Genomic DNA, 20,894 nt, shown 5'->3' with positions numbered 1-20,894 from the left:
ATTCTAGCAAAGCAGTACACACCATAAACAAAGATCTCTCGGCTTTAAAGAGCGGATTGGAATATGAAAGCTAGGGAAAATATTTATAAAGGTGATTTTTTAACAGAGTTAAAAATAGGAAACAGTCTGGCAAAATGTTTCTCGTCATCAAAGTTCCATTCCGAAAGCTCCATTATCCACTAATCACAGGAGTCTCAGGTGCGTAGACCAGTTTCTTGCCCTCCCGCCTGTCGCCATCTTTAAAATACCGGTCTAAGGGAAGTCACTGTCACCATCTCAAGAGTTCACTGACTACGTCCCTTGAAGTGTCAACGCTCGTAATGGAAATCTGCAGCATTTTCCCCATAAATACACTGGAAATGGGGACTTCAATGTCAAGATACAAACGTAATCAGAAACAGGTTTGTTTTCTTAACACCCATTCAATAAAACCTGCTTTTTTTTTAAACCTAAATCATTCAGTTCAAACTAGTTTATGATAACTTTTCTTAGAGCAGTGGTAGCGCACTTAGATTCTAGGGTATGTGAGTTTTTTTCGAGATTAAAATATGCTTTGAACAAAATGCCCCGATAATTTGAAGAGTGACTTTCTAGTTTTCATTGCAAAAAAATATATATATACTTTTCGGGAGTTAAGTGCAGTATAAATAAACTAGACGAAGCTAAAGGGATTTTCGTCATCTGAACGTCGACATGATCTATCGACTGCTTGGCTGTGTTCATTTTGAGTCTATACAATGACAAACTTGTATTACACGTGATACAATCAAATGTTTTGTAAATGTGATTTTAATGGGGCTTTTTAATAATGAAATCATTGAATACTGGTTGTCTAATATGTGGCTTATGCTTTTGAATAGCCTTTTTTAGCGTAGAGCGTCGATTCGTCTATTATTTTACTTTCATCCTTGTTATTGTCTGTATGTCGCACTGATCTACTAAATCTGTAGGTCTGTGTTATATCTTGATTTTGTTGCTTGTCTTTTAAACATACTTGCAGAAGACGTTTCTGTGTGTGTGTGTTTTGTAGTCTTTGCGTAGGCTGGGTGTTTGGAACAGTAGTCGAAACGCAGGCCAGTTACATCCTCCGAAGCCTAACTTTCCCACCCCTTTAAACCACTAATTTTGTGTCGAAGAACTTTTCCCGCCACTAGCCGCGCGACTTCTTTATTTGTTTACGTCAGAGGCAGTCAGCGTCTCCTCCCCTCACCGTGCCCTCCGGCCTCATCGCTTACTTGTCCTCTCGAGACGGCCACCCGCTACTCCCGAGGTCCCATGCTACTCTCTCCAACCTCCTCGAGACAAAGGGAACTATACATGAGCCCTTAGCAAAAGTTCGATCCCTGGTGCGAACGCTTTTCTTTCAGCTTGAACAAGTCTCCCAGACAATTAACTTCGATCCATCTTTGCCTTTGGCAATGTTGCTAATCATCCAGCCTTTTGACTGCCATGGTAACAGTTAAGGTGACTGTCGACCTCTATTTTCTACGCCACCGACCTTTCCCTCTCCTGGGTTGGAAAACTTATCATTTATCCAAATTAAATTGCATGAGGATTCATGCTGTTTGCTGTAAAACTGCGATCAGCAAAGAAAAGTTACAAGCTTCTAAATTTATGTGATCATTATATCCAAGATTGTCTCTCTCTCTCCCCACATGACGTATCTTGGTGCAGAAATAAAATGTTACTTGAATGACATTTTATTGTTTCCTTCTTTCGTGTTCTCGCCATCTTTTTCCTCAGCACGGATTTGTATGGAGAACGGTTATGTGAACATATGCTTATGTTGATACGTCTGCTTGTAACGCAAGGGTGATACACGATTTTGATCCCTTTTATTTACTTAGGTCTAGCTAACCTTTCGAAAATGGAATCCCCACCCCACCTTCCCACAAACACATTGTCATTTTTGTGTTATCACCAAGACTGTATTATTTCATTGAAATAATCCCAATCGTAAAGAAAATCTTTCTGTTTTTCTTTTAGTTTTTGTTTTATTTCTCTCGCTGACTTGACTTATGGGGAATGTGTTGCTCTTAGAAAGGCAATAAAGTGACGATGTGGAACAAACACTTGGCGTCACCTACGCCCTCCTGGTGGTTGACATCTCGCCATGCTCGGCTGCCTGCATGGGAACTGCGCGGCCGTTTATGAAAGTTCAGTTTTAAGATAATTCATGGGTGCTTATATCTGCTTTACAAGTTAGTTCAGGTTAAAATGAAAAGAATTCTAGCTGGTAGATGGAATTGTATAATAATAAATACACAACGGTTGAGCATAGCTCGAGCCAGGGATCGTTTAAGAAGAGAGCGCATGGTGTTTATAGACGTTTTGGAGATACGATCGTCCACGCCTCACAGCCAGACGTTTGATGTGAACGAACACGCCTTCCCTGCAGCTGGCCTTTTCACAAGTATTGACACCTGTACGTCGGACGTAAAAGCGTGCACATGCCCTCAGTGCACCGGCATAAAGCCAGTGCAGCGTCCCGTGGGTCATGTACCGCCATGTTCCGAGAGAGGAGCGAGAAGAAAGAGACTAGTAAATAAACACATACAATAGGTAATCTGTACAACGGAGATCATTTTTATGAATATAAATGAAGTGTTAAGCGATATGCTTGCACGATGTACAGATGAAACGGAAGATAAACGTACAACATCCTGAAACCTTACGCCCTCTCGCTATCTGAGGAATGTATGGAATGGCTGAACTTCGGAATGCATAGAATTTATTAACGTGAAATTTAATTCAGTTGAGGGTTACTCATGTTGGCGTAAATTCTTGTCAATGTACCATAGCTGCGCAGGTTCGTGGCACTTTTCGTGTTTGTGTGTGTGATATACCGTGGTTTCTTCAAAGGTAATTCACAGGTAGCAGACGATGTTCACACGCGCATGCGTAGTAGGACATAAACACCATGATGGCGGATCGGTAGGGGGCGATGAATGATTTGCATGAAAACTTCGTTTCTCGTCGTGTAACCTGTGACTTGAATTCAGGTAATACATAATCAGCAGGCATAGTAGATAGTTCGTAAACACTGTTTTATTGGTTTTATTTTATTTTTTAAGGAAATTAAACTTGGCTTTGTTTTTACTTTTGGAAGGGAGTTACCAAAATGAATGATTCTCCTGCTTCAAACCTTGGGTTAGTTCAACTTTTTTTTTTTTTTTTTTTTTTTGGATAATTGGTCATTGAACTCGATTTTCGGTTTTGCTGAGTTCTTTGACCGTGCACCATGCGCAGCAAAACACATAGTTATGAACTATACACGTTTCTGACAACTGTTATTTAGTATGTGACACAAGAATTGGAGGGCGGTACGATCATTTGGCATTTCAGAGTAAAGGCAAACGTCATACATTCCAAAGATTTTTCAAACGGCACGGGATGGGGGGTCGGGATGAAGGGAAGTATGAACATGGCATCGTCCAGATGGCTAAGAAGGCCACATGTGAATTGATTGACCAGAAAAAGCATCTAAGCCTGACCAAACCATTTCTTACTGTCCTTTAAAAATGAACGTGAATACTGTGTAGGTGAAAGGAAAGAATATCTGAGGGTTTGTTATTCCGTTTTATACAAAGATAAAGTATTGCCTCCCATCCCAGAGGTACACAAATGCTGACAAAGGTTTGAAATGATGATTTGTCGTGCTGGCATTTGTCAGGATATATAGTTTCTCATGATAGGCTTAGGCGTTTTGATGTGCATGTGCAGACAGCTTTGTTGCTTGACGTCTGTTGTGTAAAAAGTTTGTAAAATTTAGATGTCATTAGATTTAGGATTCTTCTTTCAGAAGTTGGTATTTCACGAATACTTGATGAATTGTGGCAATTTTCTGGTTGCCATTTTTCTTCAAAGGCACACTTTTGGTCTGATGTATTATTTTTTGTGTGGTGTCTTGTGAAAGAAGTAGACATTGATGTGGGAATTTTTGTTTTAAAGCACAATGTTTGAGATTGTCTGGCATCTGATGGTTTTCAGGGCACAATGTCTCATGAGCAGCTTGTTGTGTTTAGTGCCCCACCCCCCTGCTCACCCATAATGAGCAAGGCAACCTTTCAGCAGGCAGATCCCTGTCCTGTGATTTCCTCAAGCACTTCCTCAACAACAATGATGGCAAATATCTGCACCAGAGGAACAGCACCTGGCTTACCATTGTCTGCTCACCATAGAGTCACTTCAAGTCAAGGTGCACAGCGACGTGAGCAGTTTCAGTGTGCAAAGTTGTCTCCAGATGATCCGCCAGTAGAAGCCCAACATTCCTGTTCTGAAACATCTGATAGGTAGCCAAATATGTTTTTGAAATTATGATCAGGACATATCAGTATTATTAAACCATGATAATCTGGGAATGTACTAGTTGAAGGAAAAGGTTAACAACAATGCATTGAAGAATTTTTTGTTGAGACAGTCTATTTATTACTTTGGAAATGCTCCACTACTGTCCTCAGTATCAATTATTTTGTGTGACATGCACCATAGCTCTTTACAGTTTTGTCAAAATATAATAAAAAGAAAAAAAGGTTATCCAACTGGAAATTTTTTCCTTTAATCGTAAAAATGTTGAATGCATTACAAGTAAATGCTGTTGTGAGAAAATTATATCAAAGAAGTTAGTTCAAAACTGGAAGTAAGTTATTGGTAAATGAGCATATATTAAAGCATGATTTTAAATTTAACATTTAAAGAAATATTTAAATGCATATGATGATCAGATTTAAATTACTTTCAACAGGCTTCCAGTGCTAGTGGCACAATCACCAGATGTGGCACTTCCATGCTGCCCTCCTAGCAGTCAGGCGTCACATTCATCTAGTAGTCCACAGTTACGAAGAACTGTTCTTACGAAGAGAATTCCAGATAAAAGGTTAGGTTTAAATGCATTTTGACTTCTTACCTTTAATGCCAGTTGGCCTGTCTTTGTTCTCTCTAATGTATGTGTACATGTGTATTTTCTTGTAGCTTCCACCATGACTGCACATAGCCTGAACTAATTTACACACAGGTCTTAAGCATTCTATCTCATTCGGATCAAGATCTATACACCTGAACGACATCTTTTGACACCAAACCTCTTCAGGTCCCACTAAGACAATGACAAGTGGACAAAGGTCTTTCTCCTACCAGGCCCCATCAACTTGGAACAGATAACCCGTCAGCGTTCTTCATCTTTCTGATTCTTTTACCATCTTTAAGTCTAAACAGTCTAGATCAGTGATGCCCAACCTTTTTCGGCCTGCGGGCCATATCCATTTCGGACAGCCGTGTCGCGGGCCATATCTATTTCGGACAGCCGTGTCGCGGGCCACTTCGCCGCAAAAATACAAAAAGGAAAAAAAAATAGAGCAGATACCATTTTTTATTAGAAACAAGTTGTACTTACCATTAGTTATGTACTAATTAGTGGGATATTTGAAGTTGTTTTCCCGAAACCAACTTCTGAATGTCCGGCTGCATCGTAGAGACACCAAGTCAGAGCACTAAATCGAAATGTTCGTCCATCGAAAAAAAGATTGAGAGACGCCCCTACGTGGGGATAAATACTTCTTCCTTTTTTTCGTTTTTTTAAGGTCTTCTTTTATTACTAACATGCCGATTTCCTGCACTGTGGGCAGAAGTTTCGCGGGCCAGATGGCACCGCGTCGTGGGCCGGATATGGCCCGCGGGCCGTAGGTTGTGCATCCCTGGTCTAGATGCATCTTTACAGAACAGTGATTTTACTGTGATCCTGTCCTGACCATGAGCATGCCTAACGAGTGTCCGTATTTATTTCATGTATGAGCGGGCATTTCTATTGTAGAAGTGAGCTTGTCTGTCATTTATGAATATGGGTGCATGGTTGTTGGTGATTCAGTTTGCTTCTGTATATCATTTCTGTAAAGCTCTTTGAGCGAATTGTTGAAAGAGTTCTGTATAAATGCTCATTATTATTATGCTAATTACTAACATGGATGCACTAGCTTTCTTGATAAATGGAATAGCAGAACAGAAACAAAAAACTTTTTTGTTTTTTTCACACATTCAGTTAAATTTTTTGTTGTTATAACATATTCAGTGATGTGTTTTTTGTTTAGCATTTCTGAAAATGATGATGTTGAACTAAGACGCTCTTCACGACATCTCCGACATGCACAATCGGAGGTTCCGTCCTATCTTAGTTTTGAGGACCATCGTCGATGCTCTCAATCGCTCACTGATGCCAAGGAACATGCATATGCGCGCCTCAAAGAAGAGCTGACCAAAGCACAGCAGGTAAGTTTACCTCGTTATAATTTACCTTACATTCCATTGGCAGTTGAAACATCACATTTTGCAAATGAGTAAGGATGTCTGAGCTGTAAAGAAAAGTTAATGAACGTGCAATATAAAATAGTTTGGGTATTACCTCTGGCACAGACCAAACATCGACATCTGACTAATGGCATTTTCTACAAATCTGTTGTGATACACGCCTTTGAAAAAATACTTTTGAAGTTATTGGTAACAAAACAAATGGATGATGAATGACTCTTGATTGGGGCTCTTTGTGGTAGGAACTCAAGCTGAGGGATGAAGAATGTGAGAAGCTGAGCAAGGTGCGTTACCAGATGGAAGAGGAGTTGGAAGATCTCACAGCCAGTCTTTTTGAGGTCAGCTTTCTTTTGGACAGATTTTTAAAAATGAATGCTAACAGGTAAACTTCTTTCTTGTAACAGGATTCAAGATCTAATCTGTCATCCTCTAAGGGGTACTGAGATATTCAAAAATATATATATACACAGACACAGCAGAGGAGAGAGCATGTGTGAGAGAGAATGTTAATGCCTGGGGGGAGAGCTTGTGTAATTAGACAAGAATGTCCACAAAGTAATGTACACTGTACATAGAGACAACTTGCTACAGCAGCACAGATTTCATACTTTATATATAGTAAATTATGCTTACACAGAACAATGCTCATATTGAGATCTCATTAGTAAAGTACAAGTATTTACTAGTTTTGTAGTGCTATAATGAATCTTATATGCACGATAGCAATAACATGTAATTGCTATGCAGGAGGCAAACAGAATGGTGCAGGAGGCCCATATCAAGAGAATAAATACAGAAAAACTATTAACTGAGGCTAATGAAAAGGTTGGTATATATTTTACCATCATTGGGATTGCACTAAACTAAAAACAATAAGGTCTCTTAATTGCATATGTCATTTGCACAAAACGGTTTGGTTGGAAACGTTCTGAGATTTGGGTTTGTCTTACTCATGGTATGATAAGTTTTGTGTGTGTGTGAATAGAATAAACAAGAGAGGTCCTTGAGGCACAATTTACAATACACACAGCTGTTTTTCTTATACATAAAGAAGATCTGTAGATGTATCTATTTCTCTAATTTTTGACTTGCTTGAACTAAATGTTACACTGAGAGTTGGCCAAACATGGTTACGCTGCTCCAGTACTTTAGTCTGAAAAAAGTTTATTATACTAAGCATTATGAAGACTGGTTTTAAAGTTGGAAAGCAGAGTACACATTCCTGGTTATGTAGATTCATTTAGTTGCAGTGTTTGTTGCCAGTTTCATTGTGGATTTGCATAACACACTGAGAAAAAAAACATACAAATAATTATATGAATCTCCATTAAATTAACCTGTTGTGTGCTTATTGGTTGATAATTAAGTGCTATTTTTTGTGTTTTGTGACTGCTTTGTCTGAAAGCTTCCTGGGGTGCTGACTTGCCCTAAAATACATTTACTACAAGAAAGCAGGAAAAATTTCTTGTTCTTTTCTTATATTAAAAAAATTTTTTAAAATAATTTAAACTGCTGTCTATAAATTACCACACAGATAGAGGTGCTGCAGGCAGAAGTAGCTGCCTTGAAACAGCTGGTGCTGACCTCAACCCCTAGTGCCCCCAACAAGCATCTGCACCCACAGATCTGCGATACAAGCCCCAAAAAAGAAAAGGGAGCTAACTCTAAACCTTTTTGGAAATCTCATCGACGCTCCACTTCTCACCATGAATTTACTAAAGAACAGCGACAGCAGCCAGAGGAACCGCAGGAAAATTCATGCTGCATTAAAGAGGTAAATGGTATTGGTAATCTGGTTTTGTCCAAGGGCAAAATATTTTTGGTTAAAAAATGCAGTGTACATTATGATCAGGGATAGAGATGTAAAATTAATCTGAACATGCATACACTGGGAATATAAAAACTTGTAGAATTTGAATCTTTATTTGAATCTTTATTTGCACTTTATGTTCTCAAAAGCCTTTATAAGTGACATAAGAGAACACTGCTGTGTGATCATAGGAAAGGAATTTATTATTTCCAGTTGTTCACCGAAACTTTTGGAAGCTTATGTGAAGGCAGCAAACATGGCAAAATCAGTTTTCTTGGAAGTGAAAAACAATAGGAATGAGGGCACTGATATTGCACATCTTTTTATTGTAACCAGACGGACAGTGTCTGCTTTGACGAGTTCCAGCGATGGAAGCTGCAAGCTTCTCTAAGTCAAGAATCCCCATTCATGCACCGTGTTGTCTGGGAGGACATCCAGCCTTGCCTTAACTTCCGCAACAAGCAGGTAAATTGTTTGTATTTGTTGACACATTTGTGTATGTCAGTTTCATGTCTGATCATCTAGTCTCACCTTAAATAAGGATTCTTCCCTCGCTTTGATAAAGATATATACAGTCGGACCCGATAAGTCGACCTTCCCTAAGTCAAAAACCTCCCTATATTGAATTAATTGTTAGTTCCCAGCCAAATACCTGCGCCTATTATGCCATTTTCCCTAACTCGAAAACTCCGTAAGTTGAATTTTTTTTTTCGGGTCCCTTTGAGTTCGACTTATCGAGGTCAGACTGTACAATATTACTGTACATATTAATATGATGGACTTTTTTTTCTAAAGCAGAAAAGTATCAGGTGAGGCCCAATGGGGCATAGGACTCATGTGTTTGCCTTTTTCTGAGAATAAGCCTTTTCATAATAGCAGTAAGCTGCTGAAGCAAATGCCCATTTGTAAAGCATATGGATTAGGTTCCAGGATTAATGGCTGACATTTTATGCAAGGGAATATGCCTAGCATAAATAAGACTGAGAATTTTAGAACTTCTGTGCAAATGAGTTTGGACTATACACCAAATTTAGCAGCAGTGGATCAGGTCTCTGGTATTTCCTAAATTACTAGCTGCTTGATATTAATAATGGAATGATATCGTAGTCCACATTACTCATCTTATCAAGCTGAATCTGGAGATGTATTTTGAAATTCAACCTGGAAAAAGTTACGAGGAAAAATATTCCCTAAACTCCTGAACTTCATGAGCGAAACCCATGTAACAAAGTAGTGTAGGCTCATCAGAAAAGTGCAAAGCTAGCCACTATACATTGTTTTTTACTGAAGAAAACTGTCTAACAGAACCATCATAGGTTAAGTTGGCAAAGGAAAAAAGAAGCAAGAAACTAATTCTGAAACATCATCTTTTATGAAGCACATCTATTTGCCAGCATATGTTGTACTTTTTCACCTGTTTTTGTCACACTTGAAACTGGTTGTCGTCTGCAAAGCATTAACAGGTCTGTACAGCTTGGTATTAAGGGGCATTGGTGATGGCCAGACCTCTGTCCTCAGTTCCAGGAGGAACCTATACACCTGTATGATGTGCCTTACATCTCCACAAGAACATTGAGGATGACACCAGATTTAGTTTCCAGTAAATGCAGACCTTGTTTTCATCCTGCTTGCCTTTCTCCCTAATTTGCCATTCTATCAACCTACTCTTTGCCTTCAGTACCACAATGTGAGGCTATCCACTGCGGTACCATTTTTAGGTAGTTGTTATTTTTCAGGTCTGCTGTCGGCTTATAGCTAGTTATTGTTGACAGCTTGCAGCACAGACAGGACATTTGTTAGCTTTGATGCTGACGCTGTTCATCACACATAGTAGTGCCTCAACTTTAGCTCTGTAGCTGGTGCAGTGAGAGTCTAATGGTGATAACCATATTTCGTTGTTAATTGGGGGACTGTATGTATACCCCGTCTCCTCCATTTCGGATGGCATCCATTACTGACTTATCTGTGTAGTCTGTATCCATGCTTTTTGGGGGTACTTTTCTTCTAGTATTCCAATATGCAGGTTTTCTTGTATCACTGTGTTGTCCTTGGCGGCAAAATGGGGAATTGTGGTATAGATGGCAAAGTTGTTTTCTCTCTTCCCAGGGAGGAGGATCGTTATAGATAAGGCAGGCATATGACAATCATCTACTTATTATTTAATCATGCTAGCAAAGTACTATTTTATTTTAGGCAAATAGAAAAACAATACATCCTCTCTCTCTATATATATATTTTTTTAATTGTTATATTTTGATATTGTAGCAAGATTAATAGTAATGTAGATTTATGTATGTATTTATGGAAGCCATACACTGAACTATTTCTGTGAACACAAATAATAGAAGCGATCATGAATTATTGCTGTGAGCACTAATAATAGAAGCCATCCACTGAACTATTGCTATGAACACAGATGCCAGGAAGTCCTCTTTATCTTTTCCTCACCTTCCCCAATATTTCCTTCCTCAATTGTCTTTTTGTGCATGCTGAAAAAAATGTGTCCTTACTGTAAGGTGTTGAATGATATGTAAAATAATTACATTTTGTATATATTGATATACAAAAATATTGATTGCAGTGCATAAAATATGTTGGACAAACAAATAGTGAATGGCTTTTTTTAATGGCTTTAGTTCCTGTAAGTGGCACTTCTTTTATGTAGTGCAAGTCACTGACATAGTGACTGTTTTTCTGCAGTTGTCTCAAAGAGTGCAAGAGAGCGTGGAAGGCAACACTCTTACAATTGAACCAATACCTGGTGACAGCTCTTACCCCAGGTTAGTATAGCCATGTTCTGTACAATTTTACACAGTGCTACTATCACTTTAAATTTTGATGTTTCAGCTAGTAATAACATTTGTTGGTCTGGTGTTTAATTGGCTCCATGACCTCAACATTCATATTGATACCAAAACATGCAAAATTTGAAGCATTTTCAACTACAGATGAAATCATTGCAGCAAAAATTCAACCAAAAGGACAACATATCAAAGTTAAAAGTAACAGAAATAAACTGTTTCAATGTGCATATTTGTAAATCAAAGAAAAGCAAGTACATCCAGTGGCATTTCCAAAAAGTATTTTTGGACACAGGTTTATATGAAATGTATTATCACTGTGGTGTTGTTCTGGATACAGTGGATTCTAATAGCCACAAAACATGCAGAAGCAAATAAACATAACACAATGGAAAGCAGCTCTATTGTATAAAATAGACCCTAAAATGGGGAAAAATAATATCAGCTGTCTTGGTGTGTCTCATGTCATTGTTTCTGAGCAAGAAAGGAAAAATTCAAATCTTCAGGCATTTCTGTTCCTGTGTTAAAGGATTTAACTTTGTTCAAAAATAGTTCACCTGCTTAAATTTTCAAAATTCATCCTTTTTTGTTTACATAGCTTAGAATTAAAAATTATTAAATATGATGCATACTCATGCGGGGCTTTGTGTTTTTAGTTACTGAAGGCACTGGACATTTTTATACACTATGCTGTGAATGTGTTCAGAATGTCAGAAGTGAATTAATCAAACATTTTTAAATACTTTTTTTGCAGTTTTATTGTCTGCAAGTTTTATTGCTTCTTACTGCTATACTTTATCACCTGTATTCTTGATTATGTTTTGTAATTCTGTACTTCAGTTTTTGTCTATTATTATTTTTATTATATTATACAGGAAGTGCTGCCTTTCAGAGACAAATAAATTATGTAATTACAAGATTAAGCTACAAGAGGATGACGAGTGGTACTCAATATCTCAGATGTGCCGTAACAGAGTAAGTCATACTTTTGGAGCATTTGTGGGGGTGGGGAAAATAGAATCAGCTGGTGTTCTATACATAGATGCATACTTGCTTTTTTAGTGGTTCCTGGATGCAACAACAAATGTATCTTCATTGTAATCCATGGATTTTCAGTTACTCATGTTATCGCATGTTTTTACAGTTGACTTATTAAAAGTCCTTTCACTAAATTGTTATTTGCTGTTTTATAGCTGTTTTATATATATAAGATAGGAAAATTATAGTAACATAATTAACATCTGCTGGTAGATTAAGATTTTTTATGAAAAAACTAAATGTGTTAATCTCATTGTCATTAGCATATAATTTTCTCATCACAGATCAACTCTCTTTTTCACAATTTTATGAAAATTTACTTTCATATGAACAGGATTTTGCTTGAAATTGATACTTTGCTCCTGGGAGGAATAAACTGTCAAAGGAAGAACTAGGCTGAGGTATTTTTTTCATTGCAGATAGCCGCAGTGTGTGATTTCTACACATACATCCGCTACATTGTACAAGGCTTGGTCAAAAGTGCAGGTCAGTTTATATTAATAGCAATTTTGTAGTTAAACAGTTTTACACTGCACTGCAGTCGTACCACAAACATCAGTTAGATAAATGTTCACTGTTTCAAAGAAGGACTTCATGACATTTGTATGAAAATTTCACACCTGAAGTTTTACAATAAAGTAGAGTTCAACCTCCAAGTTTATGGGCAGAACTTTATTGTATTAAAGGTAAACTGGCTACATCTAGTTTCATGAAATCCTGTGGTGTTCTGCAGTGTTCTGCAGGCTGATGTATATTCCGTACAAGATTCTTAACAAATCAGATTCCATTGTAGTATGTGGGGAGCTACTTCCCCTTAACACAAAAAAGCAAGTCATCCTCTGAGGAATATAATTGATAGTATAAATAGCACACTTTCCAGAAAAACATATTGAAGATGACATCAGTTTCTAAAAAGAACATTAATCCACTTGGAAACCTGTGATGGAGATTCTAAATTTCACTTCATTTAGCTTGTTTTTCGCCTACAGTTGTTTTAAAAAGCTGTTGTTCTTTGCAAAAACTGTGAACAACCTTCTGTGATATGTGTAATTAATAACCTGGTCAGCGAAGGGTCATTAACACAACTCTTGTTTTAAATTTCAGACAAAGAGATGTTTCAGGAGATTGTGAGGCTTCGCATGCAGATGAGTGCAGCACGGTTAGGATGCTAAGGTTTGAAGCTCAAGCTAGACTGCAAAAGAATGGAAGCATTCCCTATTTCAGATTATGGAATTTTGAAAGCATTCCCAACATTTTAATATGGCAACACTTGGCTTGAAAGTTTCGAAGATGATTACACTTTCTTAATAACATTTTGCACATCATGCGTGCATGCAGCTAGATGGGATGAAGGATTAAAAAGGTTGACAGGTTGCTTCATTGTTTTGGCAGCATTTTAACAAGAACCTAGAAAAAAGTGGCTTTAAAAATTTGTTGGTGGAAAAGTTGTCACTCAGTGTATTTGAGGCAGCTGATCCCATTATGTGGCAATAACTGATTAAAAGTTTGTAGTATATTTCTTTCTCGATAAGGTTACATTTAGTGGAAGAACAGATGTTTTTCAAGTTTTATCAGCTGGATTTAACTACGGAAAAAACCCTGTTGATTTTGACATTGTATGTTTTCAGATATAATTACTTGCAACAGTTAATTTTCATCCAAAGATTCTGTCATATAGCTTTACTGTTAAATATGATGCATCAAGAAAAGTGCTGGGTTTATTTTTGTTTAGGCTTTTTTGGGGGCCAAGAATTGTGTATTCTTAACTCTTTAAAAGTGTGCATCGTGAATGCAAGTGACTTTATATCTCTAGCTCATTTGCGTTGATGCATCTGTACTGAATGAGCTAAATTTTGGACTCCAAAATTTGAAGTGATATTCCTTCATAGATGATTACAATTAAATCAATGCTGTGCCAATGTCACAGCATAGTGGACTGGTGCAAGATGATACCCAAACATGGACATTATTACGCATTGATGATCCTAGCTGATAGTCACTCAGCTTTATTGTTCCATTTGTGTTGAGTGACAGCTTAGTCTCTCTTCAGGCTTTTTTTGTTTTTTTTTAAGCAAAGGAGGCTGATTAGCTGCATTGTCTTGACAGGCATTTTTATGTCAGTAATATACTTTTCATGATATTGGCTGTGTAGTCATTCTAAGCCAGCTTGCATAATATTGCTAGGCAGTAGGCTGGCAGGCTACTTAATCTTTATAGGAAAAAAAAATCACTTGCCTTTGGTTACTCACATCATTTTGTAGCGTCACAGATATTTGCAAGTAGCTCCTTCAAATAAAAGGAATGGGTCTGCATTAACAGCCATGTTTCACTCTTAAGTTTATATCATTTCTTTTATGAAAAAAAAAATACATTTGAAAGGACACGAGGAAGGCAGCACTCCATGTTTTCTTACCATCAGCTCAAGCTACCATTTAAGAATGATGCCCTGTGACTAAAAGCATTTGAGATGCTTTGATATCAGTGTCACTTCTAAAACTTTAGAAAAGGTTTGTGAGACACTTTTTAAAGTTAGTAGGGTTCTTTACCGCATAAATTGCAGAAATTTCAAGCAAATACTTAAAAAATGTTGGCTTGCACGTGGACATGAGAGGGGAAAAGGAGAGTTTGGCTAAAACAAATTTTTAGACTCCTCTCTGCGTACACTTTGAAGTTGCCAGAGTTCAAGGAATTATTAGAGCAATCTTAGCAATTAAACTGTAAGCTTCATTAACCAAAAATGATGGATGTGACGTATCCCAAAGAAATGACTGTTCTTGTATTTTGTGGTGCAAGATTTTATTCCAAGGATGTGTTGACTACTTAAATAGTGCTTAAAAAATTGGCCTGTAAAAGTTTACCTTTATGCTGGTACGAAGAAAATATGTTGAGACCTATTTTTTTCGGTATACATGAATTTGTGACTGCTCGTTCAGGACTATATTTTTGATTTTTGTGAAGCCACGCATTACAGTGTTGTATGCTTAATACTAGGAAATATACGAAAACTTAGTCTCCTGTGGTGCATGCATGCAGAAGTGCATGTGCATTTGTTGTACATGAATCACGATTTATTCATGTTAAAGTGTTCTGAAAAGGTTAATTTTAAGACATTTTAATGTTTTCCCAAAGTATTTTGTATTTTTTTATTTTGTCTTGATTGCTACACTGCTTTTATCCTTTTTTTTAAATAACAAAATTGATGATGATGAAGATTTGACTGTTGTAGCCCCTTCTCATTTTACAATCGTGTTTGTGAAGTAAGGTCAGCTACAGCATGTACAAACAGTAATACTTTAAACGGAGAGTAGGGAGAGTTCATTTTTTGATCACATAGTAATTGCCACATCATTCTGGACTTTTGTGATTAGGTAAGAAATAGAAGCATGTCTTCTGTGATACTATTTTGTACAGAAGATTCTAGCAATACTTCAACAATTCATAGAGCACCATACCAAAACCATATACATACGCAAACAGATCTGGATGACAAGTTGAACTTGTGTCGAAAGTATTATGTCAGTGTGTTTGCACTGCATCCCTTCCTATGGTTTGTGAACTTGTTATGGTTTTACAAAGAGACATTCCGCAGACTACCCTATGGGCAGCAAAAATTTATTTGCACCTATATGATTAATTCTATGACTGAAATAGTGGTGTGTATAGTTGCATTTGTATTCTTTTGAGTTCTTTTTTTTTCTATTATTAGTTGTAATGCTCCATGAGCTTGTCTTTTGGTGCTATGTAAGTGCACTTTATTATTATGACTGTCTTGAAATTTGTACATGGTTTCATCAAGTATGGAATAACTTGTGATGGCATTATTTTTTTTTAAACAGTTTGCTTTTTCGTCTATTCTATGTGTGTTCATTTTTCTCATCAAAAATATCTGAGTGTATGGTCAAGTACTTAAATCTTTGTGGGTGTTGTGTAGGGCCCACATCAGAAAAGAGTGATATAGCTGAACAAATGTGCTTGTCTTTCTCTTCAGACTTTTTTTTCTACACATGCCTTCTGGAGTTTCTATTTCCCATTGAACAGTGAGTAGTTGTCTATGCAATTTTCAGCAGCCTGCTTCATCCTTGTAAATACTGTTAGTTGTTGAACTCCGTAAAAGGATATCATCATTCCTGTTATTGTCTCTTGCTGGCAGTCATTCATATTACATACTTCCTGTCATAGTTGTAGTATCCTGCCAGGCCTCTACATCCTTGAGCTTCTCTCCAGTGACCTGACATATCCTGTTGTGTTAGGTAACACAGGATACTCAGGTTCCTTGTTGAAGATCAGGTTTATTTGAGATATCTTTGTCTTTCTCAACATTACAAGTTATCAGATTTTATCATGTTATCTCAACTCGTTATGATGCCATATGTCTACTTAAAGTGTTGTTGATCTTCATTGTTTTTATCATGGCCAGTAAGGTACATTACTGACTCACATCGGTCACAGTGTATGTTTGTGGTGGTGAGAAGTGGATGTTCACTTTTGCTTGCAACTGGTGTGAATAAATGTAAAGAAATAAGCTTAACAAGTTCAACATGAACTAATGCCATAGTGCAAACAAGCCAAATGCACGGGATGGGAGGGAGGATGGAGATTTCCCTGCTGGTTGACATTGAGAGATCATAGTAAGAGATTTGCAGAGCTTAGATTTTTAATCAACTTTTTTCCCAGTGGTTTAGGTTGGCAATATGACAGGCATTTTTTCCCCATACGTTTAGTCTCTTTACAAATTACAAATTTCAGAAGCATAAAGCTTAACACCATATGTGGTTGTGAAGATGTTTTCTGTGGCAGTTACAGCATCGAAGTCATACAGCAGAGATGTGTCTCTAGTGATAAATGGTTGTTAAGACTGTTTAATGTGCGTGCACAAGTATATTATTGTATCTGTTTCTTTGGTATTACAGTATTGCATAAAATCTGTCATTTGAACAGCATTGTAAATAGAACATCATTTCAATAGTAAAAATGAACAGTGCTAAGTCATTGCTAAAGAAAATAATTTTTGACACTAGAAATACTGTTGACTTCAATACATGACAGTAGCTACAGATCATCTGATAGATATTTCAAATGGCAAACTGCTAATTTAGTGTACCAGTGCATAATTGTGTAGATGGTGAAGTTACAGCAGAATACCAAATCAAGTGAAGATCAAATATTTTGAGAATTTTTCATATATTTATGTTGAAAATAATAAAATCAAAAAAATCATCAGACTTTACATTTTTCCCCAAATCTGAGTCTAGTAGAACATTTTTGACTCGTGCATGGGTATGTGTGTTTCATTTTATGGATTCTTTTCTCTTTGACTTTGATTTATTGGTAAGAGTTTTGGGGTTGACATGTTGGTGTATTTGGGATGTTTTGAGCTACTCTGTTCAAAGAACACTTTATGTAAATCAGCCACCATGTTGGATGAACATCTACAAAGAATGTTTTTGTTTTGAACATAACAACCAGTGTTTATTATTCAGTGTTTTTCTCTTTTGTATTTTTTTAATCTAATGAACAATGTGCACAAATGAATTTATCTGACAAAGATTTTGTTTAAAAAGATTGTGACCAGGAAATCAATGTTTGAATTAAACTATCCCGCTGTTTTAATAGTCATTTTTGTTTCTTTGGTGTTAAAAGATTTAGTCATGTTAGCTGTCCAGGTATTATTTGTTAGTGAGAGAATTTTCCTCTACCTCATTTTAATATTAATATTTCTTCCTATTATTTGTCACATGACACTTTCCTCTGTTCTCCTCCCACTATCTGTGAGTCAAAAGGAAAGCAGATCCTGGCAAAACAAGTGCTAGTATAAGGAGTTGAAAGAACAGATGAATGTTGTAGCCATGGCATCATGTTATGAATCTCTACTATTTACAGGAAGGAACCTGAGTAATATCCTTTGTTAGAGGATTGGTGTTAAAAGGTGTGGCTTTCACCAGGCTTTGCGGCATCTAATCATTGCCGCCGTTTTATTTTTTGTAAGTTCAACATGGGTTGTTTTTTTTTAATGACTATCTACTAACATTTTGCTGGATCACCACCCTGGAACAGTGTTGAACACTTCAGAATAATTTTTACCTAAGTACAAGGAAGCAATATGTGTTTGCACATTAAAACAAAATATATAATTAGCTGCAGTCAACTATTGTACAAACTCTGTACTGTTGCATGTGTGTTATGTCATTCACCAGCAACAGAGTCATGTCTTTTCGCCTTAAGTCTTATCTGGAGCTTTTTTTTCATGTCCTTTCATCTGGCATTTTGTAAACCTTCTCTTGAAGTGTGTGTGTGTAGATGCTATGAAATTCCACAGATGTTGGCAGAGGTTAAAAAAAAAAAGATGTGAATATTCCAAAACTAATGAAAATACAGTGACATCAGTGCTCTTACAATTACTGTACATTATTAAAGACATTCATATCTGACATTCCCGTCACCCACAAACCATAAATCAATACAATTTTTAACACTTTAAGAAACTGTTCACAGCTTTTTTTACAACATTAGGCACACAACCCATAAAAGTGAAGGAGGAAGGTGTTACAGGTAGGAGAGAGGAGTAGGTAAAAAAAAACCTGGGATTCCTTTAACACAAGACCTGTTAGTGTGAAACTGATCTTTTGGGAAGACATTTTAGTCTGCTTTCTTGGTGAGCCATTGTGCCTCTTATTTGAGCCTTCTTGAAGGCTTAGATATCTATTTTCTATCTTGCAGCAAAGACATGAACCCGAGTAAGAAAAGGCAAAACACTGCATCTTATTCCCTGTTCTGCTCCAGAAGTTTCCGTCCAAAACCCATTATCTTATCATGGTTGATTCACCAAAACTTGCCTTAGTAATGTTTAGTGTGGATGCCATGATTTCAATGAAGGTTTTTTTTCCAAAAATAAATGTATTTTAAAGAATGCATACAGGTTGAAAGTGTTTCTTTGGAACCACGTCTCAGGTTCATTGTGATTTAAACTTCAAACAGCTAATACAGTACAACATCATTTTTAGTCTGATGTAGATTTTGTTTTAGTAATCACTAGAAACAGTAAAAACTGACTCCTCACCTCAGTGAAGAAATCAAGTTTGACCACTTTTTACAATTCATTTAAAGATTTAATTCATTTACTGGCCTGTCTCTCAACTGACTTGTGTGAGTAGATATGCTGTCCATGAGAAATTTCTGTGCTTTGTATTTTGTTTATATATTTATCACGAAGCTTTGTCAGACAGTGGAATTTCTGATTTCTCACTTGTTGATGCAATGATGGTGGAATGTTTTTATGTTGTCTGACAGGATTCGTTATACAGTAGATACAAAACAGTTAAAAGTTACCAATGTCTATGGTGTTCTGTTAAAGAAAGGGTTATATAAGGAAGTAATGTATACTCTTTTAATGTCATTCAAAAAGCGCAAAGCTCCAGCATAAATGTGATACAGAAATTTATAAAAAGCAGACATTGCCCATGCACATACGAGGAAGAGTTGCTAACATCCCCGTCTCAAATGTCAGCTGACACCCCTACTTCAGCAGAACGTTGTGAAATAATGACTGCAGAGTGAGCAAGCACAATTCTCTCCCTGAGGATAGCAGCGAAGTGGAAACAAACCTTGAGCCCCTTCAATCCCAAGCACAGCATGGCTCACATGCTTTCACCTTCACCCTTGAAGCTTGTCTCCACCCAGAATGAACATAAATGAAAGGTTGACAGATGTGCTCACAGATACTTGTAGAGTTATGGCAAAGAGATTGTAGATATTTTTCCCATCTCTACTAACCATCCCCCATGTCCTCTTGAATCATTTTTTGGAGTTCAGCAGAACATTGTCATTCATATGTCTATAAAGCTGTACTGTAAAGATTTTTGTATTTATTGTTTCGTTTTAATTTTTTCCTTTTTGTGTGTCAATGCTTCAAAAGGCTGGTGTAATACTTTAAGTTTTACACAACAGTTTTCTGTGATAGGTTGACAACAGTGTACATTTTTGGTATCAAACTGTCCTTGTTTTTACTTTTGGCTATTGAACAGTTAAGCTCTGTTCCTCTGTATCTGGCTGAAAAGCTTTTCAATGCCCGCTGCACAACCTTAAGCAGTGCTAATGTAATCTTATGGGTGGAAGACAAAAAATTATATTTGAACTGAATCAAGGGCATTTGATGTACTTGAATTTTTGCATGCTTTATCTCTCTTAGCTTTTGCTGTGGTGAAGGTAAGTAAAAAAAAATAAAAAAAAGAGCCCCAGGAAATTCAACACAAAAGTTGTCTGTTAATTTAAAAACATGTATATGTCACATGTTTGTTAATTTTTACAGAATTAGCTACCTCATATGTTGAGTAAGACGTGTAGAAATTATATTTTTTAAATAATATTAATATAAACATTAAATGTTCAGTCTTAACCCCACCTACCCCAGCAATTTCATTAAACCCATAGGTACTCAGATTGTAGCTATGCTCTGTTAATGTCATGCACTTGCTTTTTTCATTACATCTTTCAAAAGAATTTAAGAAGTGTAAAAGCTTAATTCTCTTGTATACATGAGGCAAAAATAATTTTGTTGGCATCTGGAATGGTAATTGTATACAAATTACTATGAACAATTACAGTATGTAGTGGTCATGTACAGAAATGCAGTTTCAATTTACTTGCAACTTTTTCTCTCTAGGCATATCTGCAGAACTTAGATATACTAGACAGTCATGTCTGAATGTTGATTGACAACTCCAGTAAACTTTTCTTTTATCTTACTGGAGTTAACAAAGGCTTCCATGTCTTCAGTGCTGACATCGAAGTATTGACCTGTTTCATCTGCACTAGCTTATAAACTCTCAAAGACTGTAAATGTGTTAAAAAGAGAATAAAATATTTTATAGCCCTGAAACCATTGAAAATCTTCTTTGATTATGTCACTGAGTTGTTTTGATTTCTCAGACTCCCAACTCTTTCTCCAT

At 36.7% G+C, this 20,894-nt stretch overlaps 1 protein-coding gene across 5 annotated transcripts; it reads left to right on the top strand.

The window, feature by feature from the left end:
* The first annotated feature begins 344 nt into the window (after nucleotides 1-344).
* Nucleotides 345-20,829, top strand: LOC112567029 (guanine nucleotide exchange factor for Rab-3A-like). 5 transcript variants are annotated; one of them, XM_025243479.1, is made up of 12 exons: nucleotides 345-401; nucleotides 4,072-4,292; nucleotides 4,745-4,876; nucleotides 6,084-6,261; nucleotides 6,543-6,638; nucleotides 7,048-7,125; nucleotides 7,835-8,074; nucleotides 8,447-8,575; nucleotides 10,811-10,890; nucleotides 11,787-11,886; nucleotides 12,369-12,435; nucleotides 13,054-20,829. In XM_025243479.1, exons 1-12 carry the CDS (start codon nucleotides 360-362, stop codon nucleotides 13,119-13,121), a joined length of 1,431 nt encoding a protein of 476 aa, XP_025099264.1. In that variant the 5' UTR covers nucleotides 345-359; the 3' UTR covers nucleotides 13,122-20,829. The 5 variants fall into 5 exon arrangements, with proteins under 5 accessions (XP_025099264.1, XP_025099265.1, XP_025099267.1 ...); XM_025243480.1 differs by lacking the exon at nucleotides 345-401 and adding an exon at nucleotides 2,861-3,002 and having other exon boundaries at nucleotides 3,991-4,292; XM_025243482.1 differs by lacking the exon at nucleotides 345-401 and adding an exon at nucleotides 2,891-3,002 and having other exon boundaries at nucleotides 4,026-4,292.
* The last annotated feature ends 65 nt before the right edge of the window (nucleotides 20,830-20,894 follow it).

The sequence above is a fragment of the Pomacea canaliculata genome, linkage group LG6, assembly GCF_003073045.1.
Source record: "Pomacea canaliculata isolate SZHN2017 linkage group LG6, ASM307304v1, whole genome shotgun sequence".
Lineage (NCBI taxonomy): Eukaryota > Metazoa > Mollusca > Gastropoda > Architaenioglossa > Ampullariidae > Pomacea > Pomacea canaliculata.
Note: the sequence above shows the minus strand (reverse complement) of the source record. Positions and strands in the feature narration are given on the sequence as shown.

Excerpts from the sequence above, each read along its gene's own strand:
- LOC112567029 (XM_025243480.1), top strand. The coding sequence starts at position 3,997 with ATGTCTCATGAGCAGCTTGTTGTGTTTAGTGCCCCACCCCCCTGCTCA. Across the intron at positions 6,639-7,047 it reads TCACAGCCAGTCTTTTTGAG|GAGGCAAACAGAATGGTGCA; the intron begins GTCAGCTTTCTT and ends ATTGCTATGCAG. Across the intron at positions 10,891-11,786 it reads GGTGACAGCTCTTACCCCAG|GAAGTGCTGCCTTTCAGAGA; the intron begins GTTAGTATAGCC and ends TATATTATACAG.